The sequence below is a fragment of the Saccostrea cucullata genome, unplaced genomic scaffold, assembly GCF_032062105.1.
Source record: "Saccostrea cucullata isolate Sc308-1 unplaced genomic scaffold, CSIRO_AGI_Scuc_v1 ctg87, whole genome shotgun sequence".
Taxonomy (NCBI): domain Eukaryota; kingdom Metazoa; phylum Mollusca; class Bivalvia; order Ostreida; family Ostreidae; genus Saccostrea; species Saccostrea cuccullata.
This window is the reverse complement of record NW_026932818.1, coordinates 106,838-132,639: the sequence shown is the minus strand read 5'-3', so window position 1 is coordinate 132,639 and position 25,802 is coordinate 106,838. Positions and strand designations below refer to the sequence as shown.

Below are 25,802 nucleotides of genomic sequence, written 5' to 3'. Positions count from 1 at the left end.
CCGTACTGATAGTTAAGAAATTCACAAGGAAAGAGTTTCTCTTTTTTGTACTAAATAATGCAAATACCTTTAATTGTTTTATTGTTCTGGGAAAATTAATTTAAGATTGATATAATTCATTTAAACAAAATTATTCATTTCATAAATGTATTACATATGTACATGTATTTTAAAATCATTTCATAAATGTATTACATGTATTTTAAAATGTAATATTAAAATCATGGTTATATGTTGTTTTAATTTTATAAGATTAGATTAGTATATTGGATAATATCAAAATTTCTTTTATAATATATTACATGTATTTCACCGGCAGACTTAAACTATAAAATAAATTTATGTGTGTTATATATCAAGAAGATATTTATTATTTTTACCATAATGGAATATACGAGTGGTGATCAAAAAGTTCGCGAACTTATTGAATAGTACTACATGTAACTCCCATTAAAGAAATGAATTTGTTTCAGTTTTCATATTTTTTCTTAAAAATAGGATAATAGGTATCAAAAGACTTGTTTTGAAACCACAGAGGGTACCTAAGTTATGCTTCACTTGGGAGTTATTATAAAGCAATTGTTAGGATAAGTGAAAATAGGAAAAGGTTTAGATACCATTAAAGAATATACATAATGTTACTTTAAAAAATCGAATACTCTATTATATAGGCGAAAATTCACTCGGGAAAAAAAGTTTGATTCGTGATAGTTTTGGTATGTTATTGCTTTGTTCATACATGTAATAATGATTAATTCAAGATTAATTGTAAAACTAAGTGCAGAAATATTTAATCATTTTCAAAATATCAATTGAAAAAAAATTGAAAAAAATCCCATTTTTTTCAGTATTTACGAACAAATTGTTTGATTATAAACTTGTAATTTTCGTGTTATGTAACTAACAAATGTTCCCCAAAAACATATATTGGAATAATTTTATGAAGCTTTTAATACTTTACCAATTAACCCTACTTCGTTTTGTAATTGCTTTCGATTATTAAATATAAATCTGAGCTCTCAAGAATAATTGCATAAAATATATAAAATATTTTAGTCTGAATATAAATTGAAAGATAAACAGAAACATATAAAACATACATATAATACAGTGGGTCAAGCAGAAGGTGCAACACAAGGAGAGAACAGATCATACTCTTAATTTTAGAAATAAATGTCACAGGCACCTGACGTTACTTATTTTTCTTTTAATTAAGGTAAGGGTATATTTTTTTTATTAAAAGAAAAATAAGTAACGCCAGGTGCCTGTGATAATTGTATATTTTTTTTTCTCAAAGAATCAACATCATTTTGGCACATGACTTCACAAAAACTTAATTATATTTGGAGTAGAACAATTTTTTGGGTTTAAGTGCAGTATTGCCTTTAAACAGTATCAGACTTAGATATTTTATCTGATGCTTTCAGGTGTGTCAATAAATAGTAAAGCTAATTAAAACGAAATTCCTTACAAAGATACAGTATACATATCAGTTTCAGTATATAAGCATTTTCCCATGGCCTTTTCCCCTTAATTTTCACTAGAATATTAGAAGTGGTGGAGGAGAAATGTGACAATTATTGTACAACTGTACAATAAATTGATAAAAGTGTATTTAGGTAGGTTTTTTCTTTACCAAAACCAATGACATTCAAACTTGCATACATTTCAATATTTCATACTGATAAATTAACGTACAACCTTTGTTACACGCATTATTGACAGCTACTGTTCAGAATCTTACGACTAAGACAAAAAGTTTCCCATTCCTAAACACGTATCTAAGCTGTAGTATGTCATCAAAATATCCCATATTTCTATCACAGTAAGTAACATTTTAAAAAATTTTCGATAAAAAATTAATACATTTATTAGTCAACAAATTACAGAGATGTCAATTTTTTTTTTATCCTAGAGGTAAGACTTTTTGTGATAAGGGCCACTGGTTTCCAAAAACCACATAGAAAGTGTCAATCACAGATTCAAGCATCTTTTTAATATCTACTTCAGAGTACAATCAAAATGTTTTTAGCAAATGATTTTGCAAATAACAAATGAGAAAATAAGTAAATTTACGAGTTCCATTTTTATTTAAAAAGTAGCTGTCAATGATCTGGACTTCTGTTTATCGTGGGGAGTTGTTGTACATAAAGTTGAAAAGTGGTAAGATTTTATGCTGTTGATTTCGGTAAGATTTTTTTATTTCAGTTTTTTTAATTTCAAATTTTCATTATATAAATTGTATTTTAGAAGAACTTGGATGAATTCTACAAACGGTAATCCAACTTATACTCATAGTTCCCTTTCTGAGGAAGAAATTCTTCAAAATAATTTGTCAGTTTTTTAAATATTTTTAACATCTCAAAGAACCAAAATGAATTTAAACTATCATTTATCTATACATGTATGTATATTGGATTCTGAAACTTCATAAGAATCCTTACAAACAAAGATACATATTGGGTTCTAGTTAATATTCAACCAATCCTCTTTCTAAACTCCTCACTAAGATATTAGCAGCAGTTAAGGTGAAACTTCAAGAGTACTGTGCTACAATATATTCAAGAAGTGGTGTAAATCAGATGTGGATACTTAAAAATTCCAAGGAACTTTTGGACAATTTGAAATCACAAGATTTTATAAAAAGCCCCACGATAAACAAAAGTCCAGGCTTTTTGATATCATTGACAGCTGCTTTTTCAATAAAACTGGAACTTGTAAAGTACGTACCTTGTTATTGGTCATTTGCAAAAAAAATGTTGTTTAAAAACTTTCTGATTGTACACACAAGTACTCTGAAGTTCACATCAAAAAGATGTTTGAGTTTCTAATTGACAATATCTATGTTGTTTTTGGAGACCTTGGTCTTCCAGCGATCTATGGAATTTCCATGGGTATCAATTATGCCCCGTTTTTAGCAGACTTATTTTTGTAGTCATATGGATAGAATTTATGCAAAATCTTATGCGTTAAAAGAAACATTGCTGTGGCCTTCAAGTCGGCATTTAGATACATGAATATTGACGACGTGTTTCAATTAACAATGGTAATTTCCTTTCTTATGTCGATACGATATATCCTGGTGAGTTTGAGATAAAAGATACCACAGGGTCTGACACATCTGGTTCATATTTGGATATTTTACTTGAATAGATGAGATGTTAATGGTAATCTAACAAACCAAGCTCTATGATAAACGTGATGTCTTTAACTTTTCTATTGTCAAGTTCCCTTACTTATGCAGCAATATACCTTCATCGTCTGCATACGGGGTTCATATATCTCAGCTGATTCGATACGCAAGGGCATGCTCTACGTATGAACAATTTCTAAAACGAGGTAAATTATTGACAGACAAGTTGATGAGACAAGAATGTCAGCAGTCTCGTTGAAAGTCATCCGTAAGATTTATGGTCGATACAATGACCTTGTCAGCAAATACAAATTATCATTGAGTCAAATGCTGACTGACTTTTTCATACTAAGTGTTAGTCACTTTCAAACACTGAATTGACAACGGATTTTTCCGTTATTTCCAGATCGTGACAAGGAGCACAAGGCGGTTGTGACCGGTCAGCAGGGAATGCTCACTCTTCCATGGCACCTGATCCCACCTCTGATATTTTGGACTCCGGTTGTTTCTTCTTCATTACTGCTAAAATTTTAGTGGGGAGTAAAAAATGAATGATTGATCATTGTTTAACGCCGAGTCGGCAATATTTCAGCCATGTTTCGGCAATCTAATTAAAATCAAACATCAATCTAATGAATATTAGATGTTATATCCGCTTGCGTACTTGCTACACCAACATCTAACAACATCCCATAGAAAAATTCAAATTCTATCAACCAATCAAATCGTCGCCCACAAAATCATCGTATATTTGTTGAAACGAATAAGTTTAGAGTTGTTCAGAATTTGACCTCTGACATGATCATTGTTGTTAGATGTTAGTAACAATATAACATTTTTTTCATTAGATTGATGTTATTTTTTACTGGAACCCGCTATCTTTGTTTGTAAGAATTCTATGACGTTTTTGAATCCAACATAGATATGGTAATTCACATTCATGTTGATTGTTGGGAATATAAAAAAAATATTCAAAACTGGCATGATTTAAAAAAAAATTTCATCTTTAGAAAGATAATTATTTGTATAAGTTGGAATACCATTTGTAGAAATTCACATGTAAATCCCAGTTCCTTTAAAATACAATTTAAATAATGAGCCTTACAAACAAAACAAAAACAATATTGTTACCTGCTTGAATGTGATGACTGGTACTGTATCTTTTCTAGCGTCAATTTCCCTTATTTCTTCAACGAAGCATGCTATTGATAAGCAAGTTGATGAAACAAGAATATGAAATCTCGTTTAAAGTCATTATTTTGCAAGTTCTATGGTTGATACAATGATCTTGTCAGCAAATTCAATTTGTCATTAAACCAGATGCTGAGTGATTCTCTTTCCATCATTATTTGTAGACCAGTTTTTACAATTTGAATTGTCTAAGGATTTTGTCATTTTTCCAAAATATAGATTCTATCTATGATTATATGACGGTGTTGGCGGTCGACAGGGAATGCTTCTCCTCTACACCACCTGATCCCACATCTGATGGTTTAAGAGGTCCAAGTTTGCTCTGCTGAAATTTGAGTGTTAAATTTCATTATTGTCATTGATTTTTTTTTTAATTTCTAAAACATTTGTATAATTGTTTGAAATTAATTATATTTTATCCCTACTACCAGAGGTCCATTAAGAGGTAGGTTATCGTAAACATATACTTTTATCATATAATAAATAAAAATGTAACAATAGAAGGGTTCTTCCTATGCGAAACGAATGCTATTTATTTGTTCATCTCTATCTCTCTCTCTCTCTCTCTCCCTCTCTGGTTTAAGAAAGCAGTATTTTTGGTAAGATTTCTCCTATATTTTATCGATTCAAAAGTTACTTTTAATGTAAAGTGAAGGCTGATATTTAAAAAATGTTGTTGTCTAGACGAAAAAGGATTTTTAAAATTTTGCATTCAGTATAGAATGATTCAATAGGTTTCCTTCTTCCAATTACTTGAGGTGAAGTGTGATATAAAAATATCAAAATTGAATCTGAATGAAACTTTGCCACCAATTTGTGTTGTTTTCAATGGAATTTTGAGCTCAATTATTTACTGTTCTGTTTGTCATAACCATATTTTATTTACCTTATTAAAGGAACATTTAAAGTGTGAAGAATTTATCTGATTTTGTCACCATTATCCCGTTTATTTCAACAGCTGATCAACGCACTCGAAATGAAAAAGGTTGTTTGAAACTAAGGCAATTGGCAAAGTACAAATAATTATGAAGAGATTGATTACATGTGGTTTTGCGATCCAGTTTGCAGATGTAATCGTTCGCACATACATGACAAGAACTTCTACTTCATTTACTATTCATATAATTCTTAATATGAAGTCCATCAACACAAGTACAGTTAGAAGGATTTTAATAGATTTACTTTGAGATGAAATCAGTTTTACAGTTACTTGGTGGATAAGGTAATGTTTGGGAATTTCTGAAAATAATAATAAGCGTTGTTCGTGTAAATATGCAGTTTTTATCATGCATGCTCTAAAATCTTTATTTATTGATTTAGAGTAAATACGAAATGGCATCCTTTAAATTTTCAATTAGAAAATTCAATAGACAGATGTTACATTTCTCAGACTCTGAGAAAAGAAATAGAGAAATAACTTTAAAGTTATTAAATATTAAATTTTAAAATGCCACCAATATTAAAAGATCTTTTGATTTGATTTGATATTTTTTTTTATTTCGGCCATTTGAGATTACATTTTCATATATTCTGCACAAACTTTTTATGAATTTTCGTACATCGGTATATTATGTAATCATTTCTGCACAAACAAGTACATAAAAAAATTGTAGAATCTGTAACAAATGTAATCTTTATTAATACTTATTTTCAAAAATGAAAACATCTATATCAACTGATTTATTAAGTCCTATAACATTTTTTATCACAGAAAAGCTTGCATAATTCGTTTTTGTTTTTGTACGTTATCAAATTCTGGAATGTCGTCAACAATATGGTGGCGGACATGTTTATGATCTTTGACTTGGATCTTGTTGTCAGCAAATCTGCACATGCGCCGTCGTATCCATACTTTTCCACCAGGTTTTGGAGCTTTGGTTTCATTCTCCTGAAATAAAAACTTTTAAATTGAAATTTATATAATGCTCTTAGGTGATAAAAAAAACAATTGTAACAAAAGATGACAAATATATATATGCATATAAATTCCTTCATGTAGTTTTGCACTTCAATTTCTAATATATACAATAAATTTAATAATTTTATTGCTATAAATTGTAATGAGTTTTATCGTTGGATCTTTTGCAACGTGTGAAATGAATGTTAATTTTTTATGTAAATAATTAAAAGTTTCTTAAAGTGAGAGTGAAAAGTGAATGCTTATATCTACTAGTACTTTAATTCTACTTATAACATATTTTTTCTTTACATTTGATGATTTTTCAGTTAAAGCAATATGAGCTGCATTTTTGAGTATTTTATTTTGCTTTTAAAATGTGCTGTTATGACAAATCTGTATGTAATTTAAACCTTTGTGATTAATTAGACTACAATTAAGTATTAATCTTTTTTAGAAGAAAGATTTCAGTTCAATGGAATGTATAGTATTATAAATGAAATCAATATTGTACAGGACGACAATAACGTAATTTTGCATCTTTTAAAGTTTGTAAATACTTCTTCCATCGCAAATACGAACAACAGAGGTTTATAAACATTTTTTTCTGTCATTGAAATAGTTAATTAGTTATATTGTGACAAAAATTTCCGACGTCAAAGTTGCAGCTCAAATTGCTTTAAAATATTATGTAACTTAATATGTATCCAAGTGTAAATAAATTTTTTGTACAGAAACTCAAATTTCTGGGATTCAATGATTCCATCAAAGTCTTTATATTCTTATCAATGAAATGTTAAAACTGATACCAAGAAGCCTGTTTATTTTGTACGTAGGATTCATTTGAAGTATCTCTCAATGTTCATGTATTTCCCTTGCGTCATTTATCAATTACATATTTATAACTATTTCTCTATTCTGTATTCTAAAAAAATATCCGAACTGCGGGAAACAATGTGTTTAAAATTTTTATTCTTAGCATATGGAAGGCATAATTGTACTTACGTCTACGGTGAATCGCGCTAGTTTTGGTAATTTCATGTGTATCTTTGACTTTCCTCCATATTTCACATGGAAAGCCATAAGTCTGTTCTCTAGGAAAGACAGATTTTTATCATTAGATTCGTAGTCATCGTAATGTGGAAGAGTATCATGCTCAGGGTCCTTGTTTGCTACAAGTCGCCGATGGATATTCTCGTTTACAAATTTCATTGCAGTAGCCCACTTAGAGTTTTCTTTGCCCTTCTTTTCAATGGAGAAGGTGTCTGCTCCATCGATGTCTGGTAAAGCCTTTTCTTTCACACTTCCTTCTCCGATCAGAGTTGAAACATTTTCCAAGTTTGAAACTTGAAGTTCCTTTGATTTAGCTGCATTTGGAACCTGAAATTGTGTTCTAGCTGCCACATCAGATTTCTGAGTTTCTAATGGGAAATTTTCTTTGGAATTATGTCCTAAATTTTGTTTTTTAAGTAAAATTTCTTCCTGTGTTCTCTCTTCTTTGATATTCGGTAGTTCTAGGCGCTGGTCCTTACGATTTACCTCCGTAATTAAAACTGGTTTCACATTCTTCTGGTCCTCTAAGGAACCTCTTCTACTCTTTGGTTTATTTTCATTTTCACTTGTCGGCTTATTATGGTTTGCAAGTATTGTTAGAAGTGAGTTGTCAGCTTCATCATTCTCTTTTTCTCCTAAGTAATTTGGAAGCGAGGCTAGTGACTGAAGCGAGGCTGCTTTACTTCTGCTTCCCTCAAAATTGGATTGCGTTTGTGATGGATGTCTTCGACGACCCTTCGCTCTCCTTTCTTTTGGTTTTCGTCGGGACCCTATCTGTTTTTTCGCGTTCTCATTTTCGAATTCTATAACTTCTGCTTCCATCATCTGCCGAAGGGATTCCCTTATTTCCATCAAACTTCTCGGTTTTCTTGGCGGCTGATTTCTTCGATTTGCTCGAAGAGTGAGAGCAACGCTTGTCTTCACGGGTGGAGGTCGGTCTTTTCGAGCTGCTGCCTTTTCTTTCATGAGTTCCTTGTAAAACACTGCTCCAGGAGTGAACGGTTCCACGATGGTGGATTTTCCGTCTTTGAACCACTGCAGCAGCTGCTGAAGCATGGTATCTCTGTCTGGAAGTGTTTTGGAGGTTTTTAATGGAGGTAAAGGTTTAGACTGAGGTAAAGACTCCTCCGTCATTTTAAAATGCAAAAATTGCAAAAACGGTACTAAATGTCCTTGTTTCATGTTCATTCTTGTTTCCAGCTTCGCTTTCACGTGTTCTCGCATAATATCGATGGTGGTGGTATTTCTTTTCCCAACAATTCTCTCATAGTTTTTCGTGTCTAATATAAACACTTCAGTATTCGCAGTGCATTTTACTGTGTGCATATAGGTACTGAGATTGTTGAGGATTTCGATATCCCCTATCACCTCGCGTTCCTGAATCGAGCACAGATCTATGTGTCGTTCCTTCATTCGTTTTTCCACCGCAGCATATCCCTCTGTCCGTCTTATGACCAGTTCCTCTGACTTCGTCTCCCACACAGCGGGGTCCTCATACTTCCTGAGAATCGCTTGTCTTCTGGCTTCCCTGAAAACAAGCACATTCCAGGAATTTGAAATTTAGCCGACATTTATACGTACAATTCTAATTAATATGTAGGCTAATAGAAGAATTAATTTCTGAACTATTTGCTTTCAATATATAATTATATTTCTTAACAATATGATTAATGGGAGGCAGCATTTAGTGAGACCAAAATGAAAAAGAACTTTTTCATTTTCTTCAAGATACATTTAAACTATTTTATAAACATTCAAATACGTAAAATATAAACAGTACAACAACGAAAGCGTTTTCAACATAGGCTAGCATTTACCAACAATATGTCTGTGTTCAACAACATCCTAAATTAAACAAATATTTCATTTTGCTTCTACATATATATACACAGATATTACTCACTTTCTTTTCTCCCTTTTCCATAAAGAATAAAAAGCATCTACATCTTATTCAAATAGGATTTTTTTTTCTATATTGCAAGTTCAAATGTAGTCGACAAATATTTTAAGGTTAATATGTGTGATTTTTTAAAGTAACTTCAACATGTGAGAAATACTGTAATTAAAAATGTGTGTGCTACCTAAAACTGTTTTATCAAAATGATGAAAAATAGAAGCCCCTTTAATGCCAGTTTAGAAAAAGAAATATTTTTTACTGCCTTCGAATAAAATTTAGAATAAAAAAATCTTTCTCTGAACTGAACTTCAGTAAAAAAGCGTTTAAAAGCATTAAAGGTCACAAGAAACAATGTCCAGAGAATTTTGTGTTGTGAACTACTGCAAGACCAAAAAAGGAGAATTTATAAAGTTAAAGTTACAAACAAAACAATAATGTTCCATAAAATCCAATTCTGAATAATAAAAATTAAAATAAAAAAAATATATATTAATTAAAATATGAAATATTCCAATCACCTTCTACGACTTACTTTTTCCTATAAGTAGGACTATACATAGGAAAATCATTTGATATTAGTTTTTTTTTCAAAAAAAAAAGAAATTTGAAATTGTATAATTATAACAATTTTGAAAAGAATTAAATGTTTACATCTGTGTTTAATTCCATGTTACACGGAGGCAAAAACTTTATTAATTGAATTAATAACCAATAAATCAGATTTCACTTGTCAAAATATAGGCTCTGCATATATTGAATACATTTTATTTCCAGTAACGTAATTTGTTCCCAAGACGCTCCTATCCTAATGCAAGAGATATAAAGAACAATATAAGGATAAAAAATAAGTAAAAGTTTATAGCAAAAAACTCATTGGAACATTTTCATAAAACTTATCTAACATGTTTTTCTTTTCCTACCTGAGATGCTCAAATTCCACTGAGTAGATATCGATACCCGCCTCAAAGGGCCACAGATGTGAGTACTGTTTTTGATGTTTGTGTGGCTCGACTATTACATTGGCCTGGCCCCTGTAATATTTGGAAAAATTTAATAGCAAAAAGTACAGCTGAAAACTAAAAATGTGAAAAAGCTTAAGTAATTCGAAAGTATACTTGAATACATCAATGATTCGGTTGTATATACTTGAATATTTCAATTTTTTTAGATTATATTTTTGAAAACTTACATGCTTTAGTTATATACTTAAAATCTTTAATATTAAAGTTAGATTTAATACTTGAATACTTCAGTAGCCAGAGGTAGACTGTATAGTTGAATATTTCAATAGATATTCTGTTTGCTTGAATACTTCATAGTTAGAATGTTTTTGTAATTTGAAATCACAAAATTTTATCAAAATCAATAATATCAACAAAAAGACTGTTTAAACTTCATACAAGTGTTCCCCACGATAGATTAAACTACAGACTTTTTGACATTTTATGTATTTACTTTTTCAATAGAAGTCGTAATTTTATTTAACTTTTTATTGGTCATTTGCAATTAAAATTATCTTGTTAAAAGACAAATTATATTCGTGTTCTATTATATTACGGATTAAGCACACAAGTACTCTGCAGTTGATATTAAAGAGATGCTTGAGTTTCTGATTGACAATACCTATGTGTTGTAGGGAGCCTTCCAACAATACATCTACATGTAACTGAGCCCCGTTATCAGCAGATTTATTTTTGTATTATATGAAGCAAAATTTATCCAAAATGTTATAAAGGAGAAGAAAAACACTTTCTGTGGCTTTCTTGACATTTAGATATATCGACGACGTATTATAAATTAACAATACTTATTTCCATCCAATTGTCAATACAATATATATCACAGTTTACTTGAAATAATATTATAATTATATATATCACAGAGTCCGACACATCTTTTTAATATTTGGATATTTTACTAGAAAGAGGCGTTCCTGGTCTAAGCTTTATGATGAACCTAATGATTTTAATTTTTCAATTGTCAACTTCCCTTCTTGAGCAGCAATATAGTTCCTTCATCACCTGCATATGAGGTTTATATCTCTCAGTTGATTCGATTCGATACACCAGAGCATGCTCTACGTATGAGCAATTTCTAAAACGGGGTAATTTATTGAAAAACTGTCGATGAAACAAGATTATCAACAGTTTTGTTTAAATTCATCATTTCTTAAGTTCTGTGGCCTATACAATGACCTTGTCAGCAAATACAATTTATCATTAAATTAAATGCTGACTGACGTTTTTCATATTAATTGTTAGACCATTGTTCACACACTGAATTGTCAACGGATTTTTCGTTATTCCCCGACCTTGACAAGCACATGCCATATGCCTGTGTGACCGGTCGGCAAAGGATGCTCACTCCTCCATGGCAGCTGATCCCACCTCTGATGGTAAAGAGATCCGTATTTGCTCTGATTAATTTTGTTTAAATGGACAAATGAGCTTGAATATTGTTTGTTATCTCCTATAACTTCAATAGCTGGACAGTACACATATACTTGAATACTTCAATAAATTAGCTGTCAACTTGAATATTTCACTAAATTAGCAGCAACAAAACTAGTTTGACCTAGCCGTATACTTAAATACTACTAACTAATTAGGTGTAAAATTGAATACTTTGACTTGCATGAAGCTGTATACTTAAATACTTCTGGGGTATATATACTTGATTACTTTGACTTAACTGTATACTTATATACTTAGGTGTATACTTGATTATTTTGACTTAGCTGTATACTTAAATACTTAGGTGTATACTTGAATACTTTGACTTTGCTGTATACTTAAATACTTAGGTGTATACTTGATTACTTTGACTTAGCTGTATACTTAAATACTTAGGTGTATACTTGATTACTTTGACTTAACTGTATACTTATATACTTAGGTGTATACTTGATTACTTTGACTTAGCTGTATACTTAAATACTTAAGTGTATACTTGAATACTTTGACTTTGCTGTATACTTAAATACTTAAGTGTATACTTGATTACTTTGACTTAGCTGTATACTTAAATACTTATGTTTATACTTGAGTATAAAGTGAAGTCCTATCACGGGGTCTCCCTGTTTCACCATCACGGTGTCAAAGATAAATGTCTCCCTCCTCAAACTCATCTCCAAGAGCTTCTTAAGTTTGTTAGGCATGTGACAGAAAAAAGGATGAGACTCGATAAAATTGTTTATCTCCGCAAATTCCCTCTCATGATCAGACTGTTAAGGAAAAGAGGTACATATTACAAATTAGAATTAAAACACTGTATTGGAGAATATTGGATTCTAAAAACTAATCAAATTTATCACTTCTTTCTTTCGTTGATGGATGAAGAGAAATACTTATCGTATTTTCAATTTATTTTAACTATTTACTTTTGACAGACTCTATATTCTTTAAAATCTTTTTATCTGAATGGTAGATCAATCAATTCTGTCACCTTCAAGGATCTATCGAATAAGTCTTGTCCGATCACCAAAAGGTCTACATCCTCATCTGCAATGATAGAGGCGTTCCGAAAGCTATCTCTCTTCACAAGTGCAACCTCTCCAAACGATTTACCGGGTCCTGAAAAATGGTAATATTTCAATAAAAATTAGGAAACTTAAAAACTTTTCCTATAACTTAATGCTTTCACATAATAATCGCATTAACAACATATGTTTTTGATATCAATTTTCATCCAAACTTTTCAAATGACAATTAAATTGTCATTTAGTATGTTTTCAGTTGTTCTTACCGTAACTCACGATTAATTTCCCAAACTTTGAGCGATCCAGAACAGCCAGTTTCTTTGGTGCCGGTTTCCGCAATACTTTGACCTTTTTTGTCTCTTCATTTTCATCTTCTTCCTCTTCCGCCAGTGTCTCCAGCGCATGCGTACCCTTTGGACCGGATGGATCAAACTGTACAGGTTCCGGGGTGGCCGGAACTGATGAAGGGGCCGGGGATGGGGTTTTACGGCGGGCTGGGGTTAAATAACCGCCTTCGTCCTCGCCTGTCATCCTAGGGTCGATGTAAACGGAGACCGTGCCGTTAAGAATTATGTAGAAACTGAAATAAAAAAGAATAATTCAATTTTAAATACATATATAAAGAAATTTAGAAAGGATGAAATCTCTGCTGTAAGAAAAACTATACTAATAGGTAAATATGTTTTTCTTCTATTCTAAATAAGTCATATGCGCAAATCAGGATTGGACAATTGAAACATAAAATTACAAACTTTAAAGTAGGCTGAAACTTATATAGATACTTATCTATATATTAAGCATATATTGTTTCTTTTTTCAGCCTTTGTATCGATTAATTTATCCTCTCTGTCTACATACACATATATACTGACCTTTCTGCCAAACGGTAAAAACCTATAGATATCATTTTCAAATATTACAGTTGATGTTATTTAACAAAGCGACAAGTTAGTTGTACAACGTGAAAATTCAACCTCTTTGATTAGTTCAAACGTCTTAGACATGTGAATCCAAAAGGATCAAACAAAACGATCAACATAAAAAATATATCAGTTAAATGCAACTCTTTAAAATTTAACAAAAAAAGGAAAATTTACGAGGTCCACTGGAATACGTGTATTAGACTCTCTCAGTCCCCGTGTACCAAAATTAATGCAAAAATTCGTGTACATCTTTAGACAATAAATGATATGTGAAGACACACGGACAAACATTGTGGGAGACGCTTCTGTGATCTGAAACAAAGGTTTGATGACAACTCACCTGAACTCGATTTCCACTGAGTCCCTATGTGACGTAAAAAGCAACAAATCATGTCATTTTTCACAGAAAAAGATGCATATAGCCAATAAAAGACAGATTATTAAGATGAAGTTTGCAGGTTGGTATTTTTATGTCACTGGAAGGGAAACTATCGAACAACTTTTAAAATAAGCTAATATCCAGCTGAAAAAGCCAATCTCTTTATGACCATATCTATCTTAATGCGTTCTTTCTGACGTATTTTAATTAAATCACATCTAAAGCAAAGCTTCATTCAACCGTAGCTTTATAACCACACCAATACCAAAACACTTCAAAGTACTAGTCGTCTTAATGAACTTCTAACAGCGCAAGTCGGCTCTCGAACTGAGATTTTGTAAAACGTTACAACACTGCTACATTTAGGAACCATCGATTTCAACGTAGGAATTTACCAGTTTTTTTTTTTTTTATTTTTATTTCTATTAACATGCCTACACATACATGTAACATCTTCCAATATAATTTCTTCCTGAGAGGTTAGTATTCAATTGATTAATAATATAAAGTTTTTACTTTCTTGTTCATGCAATTAAACATTTCAATTTCATACAAGAGCATGCGCTTAATTACATAGGATCGAGCAACCACACCATTCTCAAAAGTCACGTGACAATTCTTACCAATCATCTTCCGGGATGTCCCTGTGTAATATTCACAGAAAATAAACTCAATATAACGTGGTTTTGACGTAAGAAAATAATCAATTTTAAATTCGGGATTTTTTAAAATTATATTATTAATTTTATAACTGTCATTTACATTTACGTTAAAATATTTTATCTGAATTCGTCATTTTTCATTATTGGTTCAAGTGTATAAATGTACATTCCGAGTACAAGCTGCAAAACACAAACTTAAAACAATATATATTTTTTGTACATCAAGCAATAAAATGTTAAGCATTAACAAAATATCGAAACACACATTATAGGCATACTGTTTATATTTGTTTGAATTTTGCTTCATAGAAAATTATAAGTATAATTTGTAGCTATCGAACTGAAAAATGCGGAATCAGTTATATTTGTTTACCTGACAAATGCTTACTAGGCATTTGATCATTAGTACTTTATCTGTAACATGCATCATAGATTTCAAAATAAGTAAAATGATAAAAGCATGCTTCAAAATGGGGAAAAATCTTTATTGGTAATTATGCTTCACTCAGAAAATGTTATATAATGAAACAAACTTCACTCGAACAGTAACGTACCCATCTTCATCAACGCGCATGCTGATAACACAAGAAGACAATCATGAAATATTAAAATCACATATAGATATCTAATTTCTTTAGTACTGGGTTTCTTTTGCAAGCTTATAAAAGCAAATAAGTTTCTAAACAAATATGGAAGTAAGCTTGATGTTGCAGTCTATTGAAGACACGAAGATATTTTTATATTCATGAAAAAAGGAACGTTTTCTTGTCTTTAGTTCGTAGAATGTTAAGGACAGAAGATACAAACTTTTGACAAAAAAAAATATTAAAAAACAACTTGAGTCAGGATTATGCGACAATACGAGGGCTGTTCAATAAATAATGTCATCGGTGCTCGTAAAGCAACAAAAACGCTTTTCAAGGATTTAGCCTCAATTATTTTCCTTAAATATTTTCTTTCAATTGAAACACATGTCCGTAACATTTTTATCCAAATTCTGATTGGTTTTAAAACACATTTTTGAGTATTGCCCTTCGTATACTGGAATATGGCAGATATCATGATTTCCTTGACTTGTTTCTTCTTTCTGAAAGGTGTTTTTCAAGTTTGGAAAATGAAACAAGTCAAAGGGTGAAAGATCTGGCAAATATTGTTGGTTTGACAAAACAATAGCTTTCTATTTATCCCCAAAACTACTTTACTCTTCATGGCCTGTGGGTTTGGACGCTGTCATGACGAAATTTAAAGCAGTGGATTCTTGATTCTGGTTCCATCCTCTCATAAACCTTTCCATTTTTTGGCAAAAATTTGCTTTCTAGACTTCTCCAAAAATTGAACTGCCTCCCCGAATAAGAATTTGAACAATAAGACTACTAATATTTACGAAAATGATATATAAAACTATTTTGCTTTTGAAATTCTTTGCTTTTTCAGACCTTGGCTGTTTTTGTCAAGTGCATCTTATTGTAAATTTGTTTTGAGGGTTTAAAGCAATGAAATCAAGTTTCAATATTTGTTTGAATGTTAGAAAAACGTGGATAACTCCAATTTTTGATTTTTTAAAATAATTGTTTAGATATTCTTACACGCTGTTGTTTTCACTCATTTTTCAAAAAAATAGGGTGATCATTGAGTATTAAGCTTTTTTACTGTCAAATGTTTCTTTAAAACATTATAAACTGCCCCCAAAATGACGCCTATCAATTTTGCTATGTGTCTTAAATTCAATCAAACATCATCAGTGATTATTTGTTGAAATTTCGCTAACATTACATTGGTTGTTGTAAGTATTTGTCGCCAAGGACGGTACCCAATTTGATGCCCATTATATCATTTTTGTTCATGAAATCCACCTGCTCAGGCGTCTATAAAACAGACATTAGTTCCTGTAAATTTCACATATTTCAGGGAATATTTCTTTGGGATTCTTCGCGAGTTTTACAGCAGCTTTCATGAAGAGTGTAATTTCGCTCTTGTTTACTGATTTTTTTACAATTCTTTTTTAATGCAGTGTCTCGAATAGCCCTTGTTTTCCAGCTTCTCACAATGAAACTATGTGATGAAAATTAGTCAAATAAACTGTAATCAATTCATTAAAGATTCCATCATTAGAGAAAATCAAGCTTAATGTCATATGATTTGTATATTGTATGTCATAGAGCTCAGGACATTATTTATTGAACAGCCCTTGTAATGAACAAGTGTTACTGCATAGTTTTTACAATGTATTCAAAGTTACACAATAATGAGATTGGAAGTGAAAAAAGGTATAGATAAATAAGAATGGTTTTTATGTTTTAGAGGCCCGTGTTTGCTGTGCTCTTGATTTGTATTGTTTAATGAACTTTTGAGCTTGAATACTGTTCGTTGTCTCGATACATTTCATTGCAGAAAGGTAGAACTTTGAACATAATAGGTTTACTATTTCTAAATACTCATAATTTAGAAATATATATATATATATATATTTTGCATCATTTGCAACAAAAACAGACCCAAAAATATGTTTGTATATCATCTGTCCTTAAACAAATTCATATTTGTTTACAAAAGGTTGATCTCAACTTAGGTTTATTAATTATCATACTACATGTATATGAGGTACCATATCCACTAATATACATGATCACTCAATCCCTCAAGTTACTCATATTTCTTGTACAGGTACACTGTAGTTCCATGCATTCTTTTTGGACTAAGTCTTCACAAGGTTATAACTTCATAAATGTATTTTTTTTTGCCCACAATGGAATTGGAAAGAAATAATTTAATGTCAGATGTTTGCTAATTTTGACGGCATGGTGAGAAATATTAGAAGACTTGAATTTAAAATAAATTACATGGAACGTACATGTACATGAAATGTATAATAATCTAGCAGCCAACTAGGCTTAAACCAAGCGACTAGCAAATTTCTAAAGCAATCTTGATTAATAGGTCTCATACTATATATACATGATAACCATATACTGAGTATACATAAGATCATTTTTATGTTCGTTTGTGATATTTTACTGTATGTGGAATTTCCACTACTTATTTCCAATGACATTCCAATGTTATCTGGTATGATTCACCTATCCCCACACATTTAGCTAACTAAGACTGTTTTATTTCCAACACCTGATTAAAGCATCAATGCTGTTCATCTATTGTCCTTAGCAATCCTTCATAATGGTCAATAAAATCTGGAATCCATATCGCATAGCTTTACATTCAACCAGCTAAAACATGCTACACCTTATCACCAACAGACATACATACCGATTAAATTCGTCTTCTTCCTTTAAACTAATATATACAATATACATGTATAATTCCAATCAAATAGATTATATTAATAACCTGCCTTTACTAATTAACAATTTTTCCAATGAGTACATGACTATATATTGACATATACAAATTTTAATTGAAAAATTCAGAATTTTGTAGAGGACAAATCCAATTTTTTGCTGATCGAGGATATGCCAATTTTTTTTTTACTGCGTATAATCTTTCGTATATCTATAATTACCTTTTTTTTATTTCCTTAATACGTACATATGAACACAAGCATATCGCCTGTAAAATTCATACATTATGATAAGAAAAAATGATGTGGTATGATGCTGTACATGAAAAAAGCAAAGAATGTTAATGAATTATAAATTGTGGACATTTTTCTGTTCCGACTTCTAATAACCTCCCCATGATCTGGGAACTCTTAAGATTTTATAGGTCAATAAAAATTCTCAGTAAAAAATATTAAAATTCACACCTATTTTCATACATTTTAATGAATGCAACTCAACAATCTATAAAATTCATTCTGGAGTATCATCAGGGATAAATTTTTTTTCAATCAAAAGCATACACTTTTATTTCAATGTGACTATATAAATGGCACAAAAATAAAGTAAAAAGTCATTTTACATGTATCGAGTCCTACAAATAAATGTTCTACATCTGTGACCTTCAGAAATAAAACAAATGTATCAGTCATCAAGCTTGGTATAAAATAATTCCTGGAACGATTTTTAAAGAACAAAGATTAATTTAAGAATTTTAAGGAATTACTTACTTTTGAATGCAACAAAATTTATTATTTCCAAATTATAGGATCCTCTGAAAAAACGCCAGATATCTACTGCAACGTGTTTCTGCATAATAAAGCTATTTATTCTGTCCTTCTTTTTCGACTTTTACAACAAAGATAGATAGTTAAATAATGTGGTTTCTTTTGTCCATAATCGTAGTAATTTGATTTCGGGACATCATTAGTTTCTGAATTCTGATAAAAACCTGCATAGAGGAGTGGAGTTTTCATTGTGACATGCATTTAAATCCATTAAATTTTTAAAGTGCATACTTCTTAATGTGTTCATCTGAAATTGTTAGGACATTTAATTCTTCTTTTAACATTTCACTGATAAGTATCGAAGATTGTTTGACATTTCAAATGATTATTAACTTCGAATAAAAAGGGACATTTTTTTCCCGAAGGAAACCAATGTTTCGCTAACGTCACTAAGATTTTTTTTTATTTCTTGAAATAACTGGAAAACAGTTAAGTCCAACACAATTTCTTGAAGCATTAATTTTTTGTGTTCAACATTTGATTGACCTTTCAAGCTCGGAATAACTTTTATATTCAATTTTTCTAGCCACTGGACTTCGAGCAATTTATGCAGCAAATCAAAATACTTTTTGCAGCAAAAATAAGGAGTGTTGTAGAAAGAGATCTACTTTGATACCAAAATAGGTACAGTCTTTAATATGTTCGAATTTACAACAAATCAAGAATAAGGTCATCCTTATGCTAAACATCAACACTTAATCCCCCCAACTCTCATCCTTTCGTTATACATGTACTACCAATACTAAGTCATCTGTTCATCTCTATGATTTTAGGAGCGTTTTCAACAAAATCATTTTTTCTTAAAAGACATATATATATTAATGTTGGAAAACAAGAGAGATACATGTTCGTATATACATATATGTAAAGTTTCTTACCTCAGAATATTAAATACCTTGCGGAGAAATCCAAATAATTACCCCCAGAAAAGTCAAGACGATTCGATATACGAAATAATTCAAATACAAACCAAGCATATCGCTATCAACACCTGTATAACTGGATATATAGATATGGGTTCTAGTGATTGGAATGTCAACAATATGTAAATAAAGAAAAAAAGCAAGAATTCGACGTTTGACATTGATATCATTGTCCGCCGTGCGACGCACAAAGATAACAATTTAACGGAAAACATAAGCCCCTTGGAAAGGTGAAGAGGTAAGGGGAATCATAATGTGCAGAATAATGAGGAACTCAGTGGACAGGGAGGCCGGGGAGCGGATCGCGTGGGGTGAGGTTCCAAGGGCACGGTTTGGAGGGAGTTGATAAATGGGATTGGGATGGACCTGTTGCATTTTACCAATTACCCCTTAAGGGATTTGGCGAATGGAATGATTGTCTTGTTTGAAGGCACGTGGATGTACTGGGGGGTATCCTAAAAAGAGGGATTTATTGTCCAAAACTTGGGGATTTGAAAACTTGTGTCTTTTTCAAGCGCTCGGGAGGGCGGGATGTGCGATTCTGTAAACATCCCCACTAAGCTGATCTTTTTTTTCAATTACATATTGCCATTGTGCACCTCCTATTTTACTTTTTGAGGATTTACCAGAGCAAAACATGGAGCTTATATTCATATGGGAGGCGGGGGGTATCATTTAAGAAATAAAGTCATTATATATATTTTGGAATGTGCTTCTTGAGTTAAATAAAATAAATGTACAAATCATACAAACTTAAATGTATTTCAATATTTCAGAATGAAAATCTAGACAATCACAGCTGAAACAACAAATGTGCTGAAATGTGCACTCAGTATATTAAATAAGTATTTAACTTCTAACAGATTTTATCCAGTTTACGTTTGACAGTCTTAAAAATAAAACATGCTTTCATTATTTTCGGTAAATCTCAAATATTATCGTAAAAAGAAAATAAATAATTACCTTTTAATATCGTGTCTTATTCCTTTGAAAACTTTTGTTTCTGAGAGTTTACTATCATCGTTTGAGTTTCTAATCAAACTCGTATATACCTTAAGCCTTTCTTGTACAAATTTCACTGACTTACCAAAAACTTACACATGTAGAAGTTCCAGAGCTAACACGTTTATATATGAAGTAAACAATATATTCACTTTCAAATAAACTTTTTAATTTAAATGTGTACAAAACTTTCGACCATTCCATTTTATTTTATAAGTAGCTATAGGAATAATGGTGATTGTTGCTTTCACAATTCGTTTCAGAGAGGGAAAGGAATTTTAAATGTTTGCTATCTTTTCATTGATAAGATAATATAATGACCTTTCATTTTTGATTTTGCTTGATTTTCAGACATTGTTGGCTTAAGTGCTATGGGAAAAGGCGTTTTCACTGTATGCAGGGAATATACGGTGATACTCAAGTATCTCCTATTAAACGCTTATTGGGATATGTATTCACTGATAACAATATTATTCTGTTAAATTGAAGTTAAATTCGTTCTCAAATTGAAATTATTTAGATTTCTCTCACAAACTCTACAAAAAGAGTATGGGATTATTGCATTTGAGATATTCACTTCTGACATTTTCTCAATCAGTATGAGAGAGAGAGAGAGAGAGAGAGAGAGAGAGAGAGAGAGAGAGAGAGAGAATGGAATCTCCTATTAAACGCTTATTGGGATATGTATTCACTGATAACAATATTATTCTGTTAAATTGAAGTTAAACACAAATTGAAATTATAATTTCTCTCAAACTCTACAAAAAGAGTTGGGATTATTGCATTTGAGATATTCACTTCTGACATTTTCTCAATCAGCATGAGAGAGAGAGAGAGAGAGAGAGATCTGTCATATGGCCAAAACATTAAACAATCTATATATGTATCATATTGTAAAAATCGATATCCAAATTGTAAATGTAATGGAATCGTAATGGTTAAATTAACAACTGTGCAATTCAAACCTGGAGAGAGAGAGAGAGAGCATGAGAATATTGACAGCACTGGAGCATGGGCTCCTCATATTCTGTGATTTTCAGTTTTCTTAGCGACTGTAGTAGCAGCCTACAGTTGAGGTCAAGTGATCTCTTACAGGTTTTTAACTTTCAGAATTGACCTTGTGTTTAGCTCCATACTAATCCTTTTTAAATCCCCTGTCCCGATAGCTTGATTGATTTTTACGTTTTAACACGATTTTGTCATACTAAGTAAAGCTGTGGTTTTTAAAATGGCTTTAACGATATACATGTAACATACATCCAATCCATTCCAAGCTTTTGGATCATTTTGTAAATCTTTTTATTTTTGGACCCATTGATTATTAAAGTTTTTCTTTTCTATAAAAGTACTAGTATTTGTATACTTTTGATTATAAAAGCACTTGTTTAAAATACTACTGAATTGAGAAACCAATACTTTAATTTAATGATCTAAGGGAAGTTACTCTATTTGAGAAATATGTATAATTCACAATGTCTATGTAAGAGTTATCCTACTTACGCGTCTCCTTTTTCCCCTTGCTTTATTATAATGTCGTCCCTGGTGCATTTATGGTAAGTACAATTTCTGCCAATGTCCATCAAAATATCTGAAATGAGAAAACATATTCAATTATTGTTGTTCCGACTTGATTTTCACAATGTCGCTTTTAAAAACTACTTAAAGATATAAATAATTAAAAAAGAAAAAAGAAACAATATTCATGTACGTGCCTAAAACTTTGAGAAAAACAAATCTTAAATAATTTTGAACTTATTACAATGTGTAGGTGGATAAAAGTAGTAAAATCACAATAACATTTCAAAACAACAAAGAGGGGAAATTCAGTCATATATAATTATATCTAGCATGTCTTCTCGTTAAAACTGAAAGCCCGCAGTGTTATTCGCCATATCTAACATAAAAATCGGACTCAAAAAATCAAGATTGTCAAAGTGCACGTATAACTACAACTCCATGATAGCTGCCTTAAAGGAATTAAATCCACCCAAGTATAATTTATACTCCCCATGATTGGCGTGGAGACAATTGATTAAAGTGCAATTTTCCAAAGGTGCATTCAGATTGCTATAACTGAATTTTTTTTAAAATATTTACGTTAGCCATATGCTGAAACTATTTTAGATTCAGTATTTGCACTTTTCTGTTCACGACCTGTGGATATCTTTTGGTACATTACGTTGATATTGGAATCAGGCATTTAGATGTAATCAATTCATAACTGGTACATGTTTATTTTATGATATCATGCTCAAAACAGTTAAATGCGTATTTTGATCATATATATATTGAATCATCACAAATACCAATTTTAATATGTTAACATGTTATCAATATGATGTACCAGCTATGATCGTAACACATCTAAATGTCTGATCATTATATATTTAAAATTATTTTTAATGCATCAGCTACAATCATAATGCATCTACATGTCTAATCATGATATTAATTACGTAATCATCACATATCGTAATGTTTGATTATGATCGCCTGATATCTACAGTGTATGTAATCATCATACGTGTAAATGTCCGATCATGATATCAATGTAATTATTATATCTCTAATATTTTAAAATTTTCTCTGATATCTATGTAATCATCTCAAATCTAAATTTCTGATCATGCTATCAAAAGTAATTATAATAATTATGTCTAAAATTCTTATATTTTTGTAATTATCACATATCTAAAAGTCTACAATCCTGATATCAATATGATCATCACACATCTGAATGTCTGACCATGATACTGATTTCACGCACCAGCTACATTTGTATGATGATTATGTAGATATCATGATAAGAAATTTAGAGATACATGATGGTTACTTAGATATCGTGATCAGACATTTAGATGCATGATGATTACGCAGAAATCATGATCAGACAATTTGATGTATGCTGAATACTTAGAGAAATCATGATCAGACATTTAGATGTATTGTGATTACATAGATATATTACGTTGATACCTTAGACATTTAGATGTAAGATGATTATGTTGTTATCATGATCAGACATTTAGATGTATTATGATTAAGCAGATATCATGATCAGAAATGTACATGTAGATGTATGATGGTTACACGTATGTAGATATCATGATTATACATCTATCAGTATGATGATTACTTAGATATCATGATCACACATCTAGATGTATGATGGTTACGTAGATATCATTGTCATGATGGAATTTCGTCACCCACTTTTGTCCAGGTTCTGCAGAAGAGGACTCTTCTTCCGGAAGAAATCCACGAGCATTTCCAGTTCCGGGTCCGAGCGAAGAACTCTGGGACGGGTGATAATCTGCTTCACTACATCCATGTTGATCAAAATTCTTTAAAGATGTGTATCTCTGCAGCTATTTTCTTTGCATCTTTTCCCTGAGTATGTTGATGAATTTCGCAAATTAATTATTCAAGGTAGTAATCTCGGATTTCTCAGTTCCATAATTTAAGACTTCCCAGCACTGTCGTTCATTACCTGCAAAAATACAGACGAAAATTCTCATTAAAAAGTCAACTTCTGTATTTTCTTAAACTGTTCAGTTTTTACATGTTTGCTACTCTACAAAAATTTAATTTATCGCACTAAATATCAAACAATGTTTGGGCACTTGAAAACAATTGTTTCGAGCATGGAATGATGTTTTCGACAAATAACATTGATTGATTGATATTTCCATCAAAGAATCTACCTTTAAAATCAATAATCGAAATCTAATATCTAAGTCTCTGATTAAGTCTATGTAAGAAAAATGACCAAGAAATTGATATCCTGGGAATTGATAAAATCCCATAGCTCGGAATCTAACCCAATTAGTGGCTAACTAATTAATATCAAGATATCTAATTAATCAAATATGTTTACGAAATTGGAATTGTTTTTTTTTTTCATATTGATTATGTAGAGTACAAGAGATATTTTGGAATCACTGACCTTGACTAAAAATTAAATAAAAAAAAAGAAGTTCCAAATACCTGTAGTCGAAATATAGAAATATTATGAATTAAAGTCCATTAGTGTGTTTATATCTTTAAAGTAGAATTGATAAATACATTGTATATTCGTATTGCTAGTCACATGAAAAGCATGCAATGCATATTTTGAATATCAAAGTCCAACAATGAAACATATTAGTTTCAAAAATTATTTTTAAATCTAAGGTTAAATAAACTTCTTTGTGTCAATCAAAAATAATGAGCTCAGGGCTACGATTAATCCTTGTTTAAATGTGAAAGGAAAGAATTATAAAGTTTATTCTTTTTTTTTCGTTCAGGTTTTATGTTACATGTATAAGAAATTTTAATAAGACCGATTCATTCAAAATAATAAATTACTTCCGGTGAAATGTTTCTTTCTTTAAAACACAACAACACACTGGTTTAGAAAACTTGGTCCCCTTTATTATGAAGCATTAGAATTAGATCGATAAACAGATTAAATCTGTATTCGGGTCTGCTATGATCCGATTTTATATCAAACATTTTAAAACTATATTTTAATTGCATTTAAGTCCATTGTAAAAAGGTCAAACACTGTTTCTTAATTCTTTTATATATTCATAAATAATATATAGAAAGTACACCTGCAAGGACCTTTGTATTAATAAGTACTTCGTAGTGTATAAACAAAAATATTAGCACAAATCATTCCAAATAACTTTGTTTCTTTTATATGTAAGTATTTTTTTTTTCACAAATTGTCTTTAAAAATCTATGATTAAAACAAAATCAAAACAAAACAAACAAAAAAAACTGAGAAAATATTTTTGGAACATTCAATTCAGTACAAGTTTTTTTTTAAACTAAACCTTTCTTTTTTTTTTTTTTTTTTGTAGTAAACAACTTCAGAAATAATCATTATCAATCAAATCGTATTTAATTTTTTTGTTTACTTGAATTGTGATACGTTCGTAATCTAGAAATTTACTTTCATGCATTAAATATGTATACTGTAAATATCAAATTTAAAGGCACAACTGGATGTAAACATTACTGCATAAAATAAAGAATGATCGAGTTATAATCAAAAATTAATTATTAGACACTCATAGTATGAATCTCCATAAAAAATGTATGTTTATGTGGAAGATATCGATTTTATTTTGTACGTATTGTTAATTTATTACCCTAAT

General features: G+C 30.7%; 1 protein-coding gene across 1 annotated transcript; it reads right to left on the bottom strand.

Moving 5' to 3' along the window:
- Positions 1 to 5,977: 5,977 nt before the first annotated feature.
- Positions 5,978 to 24,110, bottom strand: LOC134236258 (uncharacterized). Its single transcript, XM_062718439.1, has 8 exons — positions 23,872 to 24,110; positions 22,159 to 22,246; positions 12,916 to 13,229; positions 12,616 to 12,743; positions 12,213 to 12,394; positions 10,092 to 10,202; positions 7,227 to 8,802; positions 5,978 to 6,212 (listed from the first exon to the last, which is right to left on the bottom strand). Exons 1-8 carry the CDS (start codon positions 23,987 to 23,989, stop codon positions 6,030 to 6,032), a joined length of 2,700 nt encoding a protein of 899 aa, XP_062574423.1. The 5' UTR covers positions 23,990 to 24,110; the 3' UTR covers positions 5,978 to 6,029.
- Between the last annotated feature and the right edge of the window lie 1,692 nt (positions 24,111 to 25,802).

Excerpts from the sequence above, each read along its gene's own strand:
- LOC134236258 (XM_062718439.1), bottom strand. The coding sequence starts at position 23,989 with ATGGATGTAGTGAAGCAGATTATCACCCGTCCCAGAGTTCTTCGCTCG. Across the intron at positions 12,744-12,915 it reads GAAATTAATCGTGAGTTACG|GACCCGGTAAATCGTTTGGA; the intron begins GTAAGAACAACT and ends ACCATTTTTCAG. Across the intron at positions 6,213-7,226 it reads TAGCGCGATTCACCGTAGAC|GAGAATGAAACCAAAGCTCC; the intron begins GTAAGTACAATT and ends TTTTTATTTCAG.